General features: G+C 39.9%; 1 protein-coding gene across 5 annotated transcripts in view; it reads left to right on the plus strand.

The window, feature by feature from the left end:
- MED12L (mediator complex subunit 12L) overlaps positions 1 to 11,294 on the plus strand; it is a 280,612-nt gene extending 269,318 nt beyond the window's left edge. For all 5 annotated transcript variants that reach the window (XM_075570445.1, XM_075570448.1, XM_075570447.1 and 2 more), the window contains 2 exons: positions 948 to 1,029; positions 9,469 to 11,294. In XM_075570445.1, the coding sequence (XP_075426560.1) occupies positions 948 to 1,029; positions 9,469 to 9,521 (135 nt within the window). In that variant the 3' untranslated portion in view covers positions 9,522 to 11,294. The remainder of the gene's footprint in view (positions 1 to 947; positions 1,030 to 9,468) is intronic.
- Positions 11,295 to 12,876: the final 1,582 nt, after the last annotated feature.

Raw genomic sequence — 12,876 nt, forward strand, 5'->3', positions numbered from 1 at the left:
ATAAAGTGTGTCGGTGCAGTATCAAAATTTGCTATTGGAAAATATGGCCAATAAGTGTCATTGTTCCAGTGGGTCTTGGAGGAGCCTTGATTGCACCCGAGATCGAAATACATCTCTGTCATGAGTTAGGAGGTCGCAACGCTTTACAGATGACAGAGATTACATGGCTGATCTACCAGTCATCTTTCTGTATTTTTCTGCACTTTTGAGCATTTGTTCAATTAGAATAAATACAAATAGACTTCAGGCTAAATAAATGCCTGCGTTCAACATCATAAAGTCATATTCTGTCCTAAATATGCGGAAGTCTGTAAGAAAAATGGTTGTTTATTTTTACAATTCTTTTACCAAGTCTCTCTGATACTATTTTCATATACTCATAGTTGCAGATACATTATTGTACATTGCATGGAATACTTTAAAATGAATCGAACATTTGTCAAGTTCTAAAGTAGCTTTGACTTGTCTTCAAAGCTAAACTTTACATAAAACTGGATAGATATTTTGATAACTTAAAATCCTGTCACATTTTGAAAGGGAGTTTGAGGAGGAGGACTGAATAATGATCAGTCTTCAGGGACAGTTTGCTTCGAGGCAGTTATAAATGCGGCAGGAAAGCAAACATTGAAGAATATTTTTCATGCAAAACATTTTCAGCTGACTGATCTTTAGCTGTTCCACTAAATCATTGGTTCACCATATTTGTACTGAGTTTTAAGTGCATGCACTTGTACAAACCCCATAACTGCAGTGTTTCAGATTCACTGATACTGTAAATCCCCATTCCTGGTGAGTTACAGCGGCGACATTTTTTTGTGAACCCATGATAATGACGGGTCAGCTCCGGAGATCCCCTACTTCAATCCTATGTTTAAAATTTTTTATAATTAAATAATAGCGTGAATTGCTCCTTTAATATAATGTGCCATTCTTTTGTGTTTTTGCAGTTTCCACGGCAAGGCTTACAGCAGACCCAGCAGCAGCAACAAACAGCCGCCTTAGTCCGACAACTTCAAAAACAACTATCTAGTAAGTATGGAATAAGACATTCAAATATGACATGTTTCAGTGTAAACCAGGACTACGGGTAACATCCAGGTTCACATTATTCCTATATTCTACTTTATTGCACATCTGAATATCAAACACACACAACCCCCGCAAAGCTAATAGCACTCCTTTTAGCACAAACATATATGGTATGGTGGGGTTGGGTTCTGAGATTGCAGGGGTTATCTGCGTTAGTAAATTTCAATTGGTGTACAATTGTTTGGAGGTGTGTGACCCTCCGCCCTGGTTTTAAGGTCACCTGGCCCACTTTTAAATAGCAGGTCTTGTTATGCACATGTGAATGATCAGTCTATTATGACTTCGTCCTCCGTCAGAGAGGTAAAGAAAATGTTAGCAGATAGTCTTAAGACCTGTAAAAAGGGATACCGTGACAGGCTTAAAAATACTTTGTCCACAAAATTTGATTAAATTGCCCTTGTTTATGTGAATAAGACAGATAAGTATGTAACTACTGTATATAATTTGTCATATTAATAATACTAGCATTATTTCACATAGCCCTTTTCTCCCATTGGGACTCAAAGCGCTTCACAATTACAGTATAGTGCGTGGTACGCGGCACATAGGAATGTTACACACACAGTCCCTGCCCAGATTAGTTTACAATCTATGATTTTGGTACCTGAAGGACAGGGAGATAAAGTAACATGTCCAGGGTCACTAAAACTGTCACCGGGAATTGAATCCAGTTCCTCTTCTTCAAACTCGGTGTCAGTTTACAGAGTCAGTGGCTTTACTCACTCCTATTTGATAGTAGCATTGTGGCTTTTTGTCTTTTGTTGTATACATCAGAATATCACCATCATACGTACATCCAAAATAATAGTTGACTTTTAAAAGTCACTCCATTTAGTCTTTATGTTCTAAAAAGACATTGGGGTCGAGAGCATATTCGCTGGCCCTTTTTGTATGTGCAGTCCATAGATTTGCTATTTTTGGATATTGTACTTTATATAATGGCTTCTCTTTCCTGTAATGATTTTGTTACGTGTTGCCTAGCCATATGAATCTCATAGGGGCCAGCAACTGCAATTCGATTCTCAATATTTTGTAGGTGAAATTATACAATAAACGGATGGCAGAATATTTTTCAGACGCACTTTCATTTGTGCTTTTAAAGGTTCGCTGCTATAAGTTTCCAGACACAACACTGAGAACGCCCAGAATGAATGAATGAATGAATGTCTTTATTTATATTTATTTTAACCCCTTCTGGGCTTATTTCACATAACACTAGTATGCATTTAGCGTAGGGACCTGCTAAAGAGACTTACCTTGACGTGGTTAGCAGACTTTGCATTATTTGATCCAAGGATGTATACCAAAGTCTCCTTTTTTCTTATAGGTATTTACACCATACATATATTTATATTCCCCATTGATTGCTATCCCAAAGGGAGAAGCGCAGGGATTCACTTTCTGTTTTGCACATTTGTATGGCCATTTCCTTCACTAGCTGCATGCTCTTTACATGGAGAAGCGCAGTGATTATATATTTGTTTTACTTTATATATATATATATATATAGCGCCATTAATGGGCATAGCGCTTCACAGTAATAATAGTTACAATCATATAAATAATAAGATATAAATAACATAAAGGGAAGAAGTGCTCAGACATAGACGTAATATTTAGGAAAAGGAGTCCCTGCTCCGAAGAGCTTACAATCTTATTGGTTGGTAGGAAGAACGTACAGAAACAGTAGGAGGGCATTCTGGTAAGTGCGTCTGCAGGGGGCCAAGGTTAGTGTGTGAGGTGTTAATTATCAGCCATGAACCGAAAGGGTTAAACAGATAACTTGTTTGTGTGTTTATCTAGACTCTATAGATGTAGTCCAAGCATGTACGGAATCTGTCCGAATAAAAGGAGTTTGATGATGATTGATTACTGAGTTCTGACTTCACCGAGCCACTTAAATGTATCTTACTGTGAAATAATCGGGTTTTATGACTAATGGGAAGTCTGCCTAAGTGATAAAGTCACTGGTATGGAATGTTCCTTTAGGATTATAGTCTACACTTTAAGGGGAAGCCAAAATGTTTATTCTCAAAGCAGGAGACCTTTGTACTGTCATAACTTTTCAATCCTGTGATAGGCTTTAGATACATCACATAATTAGAAACATGCACAGAAGTAGCCTGTGGCATCTAAAAGTCTGGCATGATACAGCGTGGTACTTCATGCCATATAGAGATGTGTTTTTTTTTGTGAAGTCTGCAAACCGGGCCAAATTGACCGATTTTGTTTATTTCCCCGCAAAACAATGCCAAGCATTAAAAACCAACGTAAATGCCAAATTCCAACACAGAAGCAAATGGCATTGGGTTACGTGGTCCTTTATATATGGCCATTTGTGCAAAATTCAGCCAAAAGTGACCACATTTTGCGGTAATCTGGCAACAATTGTGCACATGCGCATTGCCAAACAAGGTAAAATTTAGCAAAGTGAAAATTGGGGGAAATGTTGAGAAGCATATTTGAAGACATTCGCGCAACTCTGATGACAAAGGGCCAACATTACGTTTGATTGCCGTGGAAAATCTGTGATATTCTGAATAGATCCCCCTAAGGAAGCTGAAACAGCGAAACGCGTTGAGGCAAGCGGAGGACGCTCACCAGCGTCACAGAACTAGTAGTTCTTAGATCCGCACAGACAACCAATGGTGGCATTTCTAACGGGAACCAAACTCATCACACCAACGGCTCCTGGGGAACACCTGTTTGGTGGATCTACACTGCCAGATACAGGAGATGGTGGGAGAAATTTTTAAACACATGCTCACACACATTGAGGGAGACATACAAGTGAATGCCACTTGATCATGCCTATAGCGCTCTTGTAAATTTCTGCTTATATGTTGCACCTTCTCTAACAACATGTGTACCGCAAATAAAAATACCACATTTGGGTACATTCACATGTCTCACACAGGTGTGCAATCCTGTCTTTCACTATTATTGCTTAGCATTGATACAATAGTTCCAGTGCAGCCAGGAATGCTGGGTAATGACATGCAAATGAACACTAACTGTGTCACTGTTTACTTCTTATCCATTTAAACAAGCAACCTTCTAGGGGTCCATATTAAAATGGATAAGAATGAAAGTGACACACTGTGAGTGCTGATTTGCATGTCATTACCCAGAATCCCTGGCTGCAGTGGAAGCATTGTTTGCTAAGCGATAATGGGCAAAGGCAAATTTGCAGACCTGTCTGAGATGCAAATGCACCACAAGTGGTATTTTTATTTGCCGTACACTGTACGGTGGAGGTTTTTGGTCACTTTTTTTACTCACCATAATTTTTTTTAATGTCCGGTTTTAACTACAACATGGAAAGTTATTAACTACATTGGTAGGATGCTTTGTGACCAGTCTGTACAGTACATGCAGTGGAGAAGGAACATGTTATATTGCATGTTGCTTATAAGGATAAAACAGAAATAACGTAGTCATTTGTTCTTGTTCCGACTTGCTGGTCAAATGAAAACTTCACAATATTATTTCAAGTGTTCACCATTTTTTTTTTTTTTAAACTCTGTTTTATCCCTTTGTATGAAAATGCGTGAAATACTGACAGTGACTCCCATTTGGGGTTTACTGTGTCTTTCTTTACACAGACATTTCTCACACTTATCTGCTGTCTAGTTTTCCTATCTCCAAATGTAACACTTTTTTTCAACACCGCTCATGGAAAAAAAGTTGTCAGTAACGGCAGTACTTTCATTCTCCCTTAACGTGTGTGACCAGCCTAATGTGGCTAGCAATGAGAGACTCTTTATTCTGCGCACAGATAACAGTTGATGGACATAGATACCAGTTGGTTAAGCTGATACAAGTCAATAGAAAAATATCTAGGCTAGGAGTGGCCAACTCCAGTGCTCAAGGGCCACCGACAGGTCAGGTTTAAAGGATATCTCTGCTTCAGCACAGGTGGTTCAATCAGTGGCTCAAGCAACTGAAGACTACTTGACCCGTGGAAGCCCCACCTTTCCCCCCCCCGCTTTCCCCAGTAAGAGACACAGACACATAAAACACGCCACACTGTATATGGGGTATAACGGCCACCGATTTTATTACTTCCAACTGCCAGGCTGACCGTGGCTGTGTCTTGAGCCCACGCATCTGCATGGCTCATGACATCCCCCCCCCCTCTGCTGGAACTATATCTGCAATCACCAAATGGGGCTTACGCTATCTGCCCGGAACAACCCAGGGCATTAGTCCACCATCTGCCCTAGAACCCAGTCTGGCGCCCACCGACTCCCCCGCCGGCTGTGACAAATAACATGAACACTCCCCGACGTGACTTACTTTACTTGTTATTTCCATTATCTTTTTTTCTCATTTTTTTTCCATAAAGCGAGGTACATGGCAAATATACAGAGGTATGGCACACACATAACCCCCCCCCGCAACACCTATTAACAACACGTAACGGCGCCCCAAAGGGACAGTATTGGTGCTAGCCACAAAGAGGGAGGGTAGGCAGGAGTCACTTTCAGTTGCTGTGGCAGGAGAGAGAAAGCACAGCCCTCCCTCCCCCAGGTAATATACCCGAGGGGCTGTCCCTCCCCCTGACACAGCCAATACCCAGCCGGGACCTGGGGGGGGCACCACGGTCATGGGCCACCCATTCCCTAAGGCTCATGACTAACTAAAGTGAAGTTATCATCCTCTCAAATCAATGTCAATGACTGAGCCATTGATTGAGCCACCTGTGCTGGAGTAGGGATATCCTTCAAACCTGACCCGTTGGTGGCCCTTAAGGACTGGAGGTGGCCACCCTGCACAAGGGGACCTTTTAGTATCAAAACATACAGATACACAATTGTTTTTCAGCACACAATTGTTATGTTCATTTCTAAGAGTGCCATTCCGATAACCCATCCCTTCTAACCATCTGGTTTGATGGTGCTCCAATCATTGCTTGTCAACCACACTTATCTCAGGGGTAGAGGACAGTTGAGGAACAGACTGCAATGAGAGTAATGTCCAATAACCAACTGAAAGGAAGTAAAGTGAACTCCCACTGTCTTAAATCAGCAATACTCCTTTTTTTTCTTTTCTTATTTTTATATGTAAAGCGTGTGACAATGTATAATTGTACATTCTATGTCTACAAATCTAAGTGTATGTACACATATGTAAATAGAATTTCTATATGTGCTTTAAACGACTGGTAAAGTTCCAATGCTCCCTCGGGAATCTTCCTTCCAAGAATCCAAAATACATGAAAAAAATAAATATGGGGAAAAGTACTCAATCTTGGTCTGACTTTTGACAAAGGGCCATAGCTCGAAACTTCGATTCTCTTTGGGCGAGTATGTCAGCTACTGTATGTACGTATGTATGTTTTCTTTCTATTTTTGTATTTAGTATTTTCATGTAATTATTTTATACAGTATGTCACTTTATATGTATACTGTATGTACGCTTTAATATAACATGTGTTTGTCAAAGACTGGTATCCTTCCTATCTTTATTTTACCAAGATTGAGTACTTTATCCCCATATTTTTTTTTTTTTTTTCATGTGCAGTATTATATTATTAAGTGTGACACATTATTGTTACAGCTTTCAGGGAAATATACAGTCTGCTGTTTGGGACACAGCAACAGATCTGTTTGTGATACTTTGTTGCCAAAGCACAGAGCTCAAAACGGTGTGTGAGAGCCGTTATCAAAAGAGGAAGTGAGTGTGACTTTTTAAATGGTTGCTCTAGCAACTAAAGGATTCTCGGTACATTAAAAAAATCTGACAAAAAATGACATTAAGAGTTAAAGAAATAATGCAGGCAGTATTATCTAATATTACAGAACTGATTTATTTATTTTTTAAAAATGGGGTTTTCCTACTTTAAAGTCATGGGGTGAATTCATTTTCAGACATACTAATTTTATTCGTATCTTTATTTTATTGGTGTACTGAATAGCACACTTGTAATAGAAATGATAACAAAAGGTTCTAAGTACTTGGACATGAATTTAATTTATACAGTATTTCGCATTTCTGATTTTTGTTTATTTTAGCAAAAACAGACTGTTCATAGAGTTGATATTTATTGTTCATCACATTTTTATATAAACGGTTCACCCCCGGGCTCCTGTGGACAAACTTATATAAACTTTGCAGAGTCCGTTCAGAGAAGGGAACGCTCCTTTCTTCCTCATTTAAAGCGGCAATCCAAGCGGCTGGATTTTTTTCTTCCATTTTTGTTTATTTTGTTTTTACATAGAATTGAACATACTGTACTTGTTCTTCTGAGCACTGATTTAGGAACAGCTGTTCCTTTTTTTTTTTGTATAATGTACATAGAATTGAAGCAGGGGATCTCCAGAGCCGAACCTCGTTCATTTCAGCTCTGGGGACACCCTGCTCCCAGTGATACTTGCCTTCAGTAGGGGGTGCCGGTAGCAACCCCGGCTCGCTAGCTGGGTTCATGCAATGGCGGATTTTCAATGCTCCTGCAGGCCAATAGGAAGCTGTGATGTCATGCAGTTTGGCTTCCTATTGGCCCTCGTGACTCGGAGCTTTAAACTTTGCCGAGATACCGGTGCCCCCTTTGGAGCTAAGTGACTCGGGAGGTCCCCAGAGCAAAAATTAACAGGGTTCAGCTCCAGAGACCTTTGCTTCAAAACTCTGTATTAAAAAATGAAGGGGGAAAAATACCGCTTGGATTGTTATTTTAAAATGTCTGCCATTTAACCATCACCCTTGTTTCAATACTGGTGCCATGTTTTAAACTTGTTATTTTTTTACTGATTTTCCATATGATTAATTGCAAGTTACTGTTTCTCTAAATCAATCTTGTTTGTGCAACGCAGTGACCTCACAATACACTCTTTAATGTCTTTTTCAAACCATTATTCATGCAATGGGCCATCAGTCCTTTGCTAACATCGGGAGTGCTTCCATCAATGTCACATGTGGGCTCCTTCGTCATATTTCCCATGTGCCCAGTAAAGTATTCCAGGCTTGTTTACCCTCTTCCTCTTCCAACATGTGCGCAGCATTTTCAGTGCTTTGTGATTTATTTAACCTCTTCTGTAATGAGGGTAATATTATGTGTTGCTATGCTGTTAAATCGTGTTGACAATCTGCTGGCGCACAATACCTGCTGTGCTTGAAATACTCTGATGTCGACCCATATTTGCTAAGGAGTGCTATCCCATACGACAACTTTCATTGATAGAAGACACTTCACAGCCCGTCACAGTGAATCAGCCATAAGTGGCCTTATTCACCGAGCAGTGTTCTGCTTCAAGACACCTTCCGGTTCTGGAAGACACTTCACAGCCTATTCAAGTCAATAGGCTTTAAAGTGTCTTCAAACAACCATGAGATGTCTTATTACAGTAGATTGCTGTGTAAGGATGGGTCAGAATTTCTTCCAGCAATGGTAGGTGTCTTCTGGAATAGCACTGCTTAGACAATATAGGCTACTGTGCCTCCTACTCTCCTATATCAAAAATGACAAAGTGTAGGATATACAGTATGAAATTCACAAAGCTAATGTTAGCTCAGGGGACCGCAATCTTTTTCCCATGTGCCCCCCTGCTGGCTTTCCCCCTCTCCTCGTGCCACCCCCTCTTACCTTGATTCAGACATCCTGGCGTCATGATGTCATGTTGGTATGGCAACAAGACGTCACATGACCCCACGGTGGCATTTGACGCCGCGTTGCCGTCACCAGGAGCGTCTGAATCAAGGTAAGTAAGGTTTACAGAGGCCCTGCAGCTCCCCCAGCATTAATTTAAGTGCCTTCGGTAAGCGTGCTGGGGCCTCTGTAAACCCTGCGCCCCCCGCAGCGAATCTTGCTCCCCCGCCACCACTTTGCACACTGCTGGATTAGCTGACAATGGTATGTTGTGTTTTTTTGTGTATGCTTTTGTAGAGAACATCAAAGTAAGTAGTGCAAAATTTCTCATGTGATATGTTTGTTGGCTTTCATTGAATGGCATATATATATATACAGTGGTCGACAAATCACCAAAAAATCTACTCGCCACACAAAAAAATCTACTCGCCACCTAGTACCAAACGTGTGCTGCTTGGGCCAATAGGAGCTCGCCACGATGTTAAATCCACTCGCCCGGGGCGAGCAAATGTATAGGTTTGTCGAACACTGTATATATATATATATTTATTCCTGGAATGAAGAAAGATCTGGACTACATTAGTGTAGGTCAATACAGCAGAGTGACAATATTCGTTATTGGCAAGATCATAACCGGATTCCATAATTTCTGTAATCTCTTTGGACATAAAAGCGATCGTAATCATGTGATACACCTATTGTAATAATGTTGGAAGTAGCAAGTACTAATTTCCCGTAAATATTTCCGGTCTAACTTATTCACGTGTACTGATTGTGTGCATTTTAACACCCAGGTAACCAGCCACAGCAAGCAGTAAACCTATATGGACATCCTTCACATTTCTGAATCTGAGCAAGGAAACAAGATGCACTGTCATTTCCTCTTTACACTGAAAGTTGTTACTAGTAAGCAAGTTAAGAGTGTTCCTTATTCTTGTTGGGGATGTGGTTAATGTAACAAGAGGGTGGCATTTGCTATTTGATCATGTTTAACTTATTGTGGGCCTATAGAAAGTCAGGTCTTTGTTTAATATTTTATATTGTGCGTTCTTCACAAAAAGAACATTGCTGGAAGTGTTTGTATATGCAAGGGGTGGAATATAGAAATGTACTGGACCAAATTACAGACTTGAACAATACTTTTGATTTTTAACTTGAAACTGGCTTTATTTGAATCGTATTTGTTCTCAGTAACTTTGTAATTTTCATAAGCACTTTCTAATGCTTTGTGTTAATGCATTGTGCGCTTAAAGAGGCAATACCAGCATGCAATATTTTTTATTTCTTTTTTATTTTTAACACAGGATTGAAGCAGAGGGTCTCCGGAGCTGAACCACATTAATTTCCGCTCCGGGGACTCCCTACTTCTGGAGATACAGACCTCCATGGGGGCTGTTTGTAGCCGCTCCACTCGTCTAGCATGGTTCATGTAATGGCGGTGTTTCAAAGCTCCCGTACCCTGTGGGCCAATAGGAAGTCGTGATGTCATCAGGTGAGGCTTCCTATTGGCCCGCGTGACTCGGGAGCTTTAAACTTTGTGAAGATACCAGCACCCCCTTCGGAGGTCAGTTTCTCGGGATGTAGGGGTTCCCCTGAGCAGAAATTAATGGGGTTCAGCTCCGGAGACCCCCTGCTTCAATCCTATGCTAAATAAGTAATAAATAAAAAAAAGTGCATGAATTGCTCCTTTAATCATCTCTTTCTGTCATGATCGATGAGCATCAGATACATCTCTAGAGGTTAAATGCACCATTTATTTAAAGCAAAAGTCTGCACTGATCACCCTTTTTTTTGTATTTTAGTTTTTTACTTTGAGAGCTCTTCTTGCCTTTTCCAAAGCTGTTTTTATTTATTATTGAAACCTGATGTTTGATTGCAGTAAATATAAGCATCTGAGATATTAAGTGTCTGGGAGGTTAAAATAAAGAGAATAATAATCATGTTTGGAAAAACATTAAATAAATATATTTGGAGAAACAAAACATAGCAGGACATGCTTGGAGTCAGAGGGCAGGATACAGCACTAACAATATGAGTTAAACTAGGGGTGGCCAACTCCAATCTCAAGGGCCACCAACCCAACAGGTCAGGTTTGAATGATATCCCTGCTTCAGCACAGGTGGCTCAGACAGAATGATTGAGCCACTTGTGCTGAAGCATGAACATCATTCAAATCTGACCTGCTGGTGGCTCTTGAGTACTGGACTTGGCCACCCCTCAGTTAAACACGTGAGGGGGGCTACTGCTCTTAAATGAATTAAGGTGCTAATTGCAATTACCAACTTTTCATTTTTATGATAGAATGATATTAAGATCTCATACAGAAAGCACATGTTCTGCTCTCATTGGGAAAATGATAGAGCAGTGTCTGGCTGCGATTGAATTGGGAAATCAGTTATAGCAAAAACTTCCAATACTAGCATTGGCACATCAATTATCTGATCTGGCAACCTCAAAAGAATTTGGTGACCATATGAAGTACGTTTCAGAAAAATGGCAATGAGGTCCACTGCTTTATCAACAACCGTTTGTGTGTCTCAGGGGTCATTTAAAACTGTAGCCCTTCTGAACAATACTGTATATCAGGGGTCTCAAACTCAGTTCTCAAGAGCCACCAACAGGCCAGGTTTTATGGATATTCCTGCTTCAGCACAGGTGGTGAGCCACCTGTGCTGAAGCAGGGATATCCATAAAACCTGGTCTGTTGGTGGCTCTTGAGGACTGTGTTTGAGACCCCTGCTGTATATACTGGAGTTATAGTAAAGTAAAAACACTCGGCTATGTAACACAATATTACAAATGTCATTTTTTTTCTCTTGTAATTGTATGTTGAACAGCATTTCAAACGTAGGCTCCAAACACTTATTTCAAGTAGAACTGCGACTAGTACCACCAACCCGATGAGTGAGACTGGCTTTTATTAAGAGCTCATTGCACCCAGTAATACATATATAAGGAACAAATGACACGGTGATTAGGATGTATTACTGTAAGTAGTGGTCATTACATTCACCAGAGCCAGAGAGGCCTGAAAGATATTATTTTCCACATGCTTTTCTTGTATATTATTAATGTTTCTGTATTCGCAACTATTTTTTTTTTCTTCCTGGAAGTGTATTTTCCACTGTAATGATAACCCCTTCCAAAAACACACTAATGTTGATAATTATGTAGAGATGTTTGCAAAATGTACTATGGCAGAAGGCCATCCATGCTGATGAATACACGTTGTCCAAATGTTAGGTTAGACAGGGCACATTTAGCTGTGAGGTTGCTGCATTTTCTAGGCACCTACTGTACATACAATTTGCGTTTTAGAAAAAAGGTTTACCACTCACCTTTTGAAAGCCATAATATGGATCTCAGTCTCATGTTTGTGTTTGTATGTACATAATGTATCACTTAATGTAGTCACAGACATACATGCACACAAAGGTGTTTAGAATTGGAAAGAATAATATACGATACAATATGATTGACCTTTTTGCTAAAGTAATTTTGTAGATGGAAATGTCAGTATGAAGAAAAGTGAATGTTTTTCTCATTTTGCAGGTAAAGTAGTTTTAAGGATGCTTTCGTCACCTGTCTTCACTTTACAATAAAACATATATATGTTAATTTTCATGAAGTTAAAATCCAAAAGTAAGACATGCATCTGTCATGTCTTTGGTCAGTAATAGTCTCTTATCTTTGTAAAACCACAAGAATGATGGATCATGTTTATTAAGCAGTCTTCTGCTATAAGACACCTTTAAAGCTTATTCCAATCAATGGGCTGGAAAGGTGACTCCCTGGATGATGTCTTTTGGCAGAAGACTGGTTCGTAAAGTTGGGCCAATGTGTGTGGGGCACATCAGCATCCTTAATGTTGGAGGGACTGAGTAGGAATGACCCTGTGTAACAGAAATGGACCAAAGATTTGCTTAAAGTCAAATTCAGACCTCCTTTGCTCGGATAAATATTTACAAATGAGAACTTGGACGAAAAACCTTTATTAGAATAGTAAAAAGCCAGCACATTTGAACAACCTGGCAGTTTTAGACTTTAGGAAATAGTTCAAACCTTGTGGGACTCTCTGCTACACCACGTGAACAAAGTATCACAAACCCTTGTACTGTCGTATAGCTGCCATTGTTGCAGTATGTAAATAAAGCTATTAGCATTATTTTAACAATCTTTGAACTCATTTGTGTTATTTGAAG

This window comes from Ascaphus truei, chromosome 14, assembly GCF_040206685.1.
Source record: "Ascaphus truei isolate aAscTru1 chromosome 14, aAscTru1.hap1, whole genome shotgun sequence".
NCBI classification, from domain to species: Eukaryota; Metazoa; Chordata; class Amphibia; order Anura; family Ascaphidae; genus Ascaphus; species Ascaphus truei.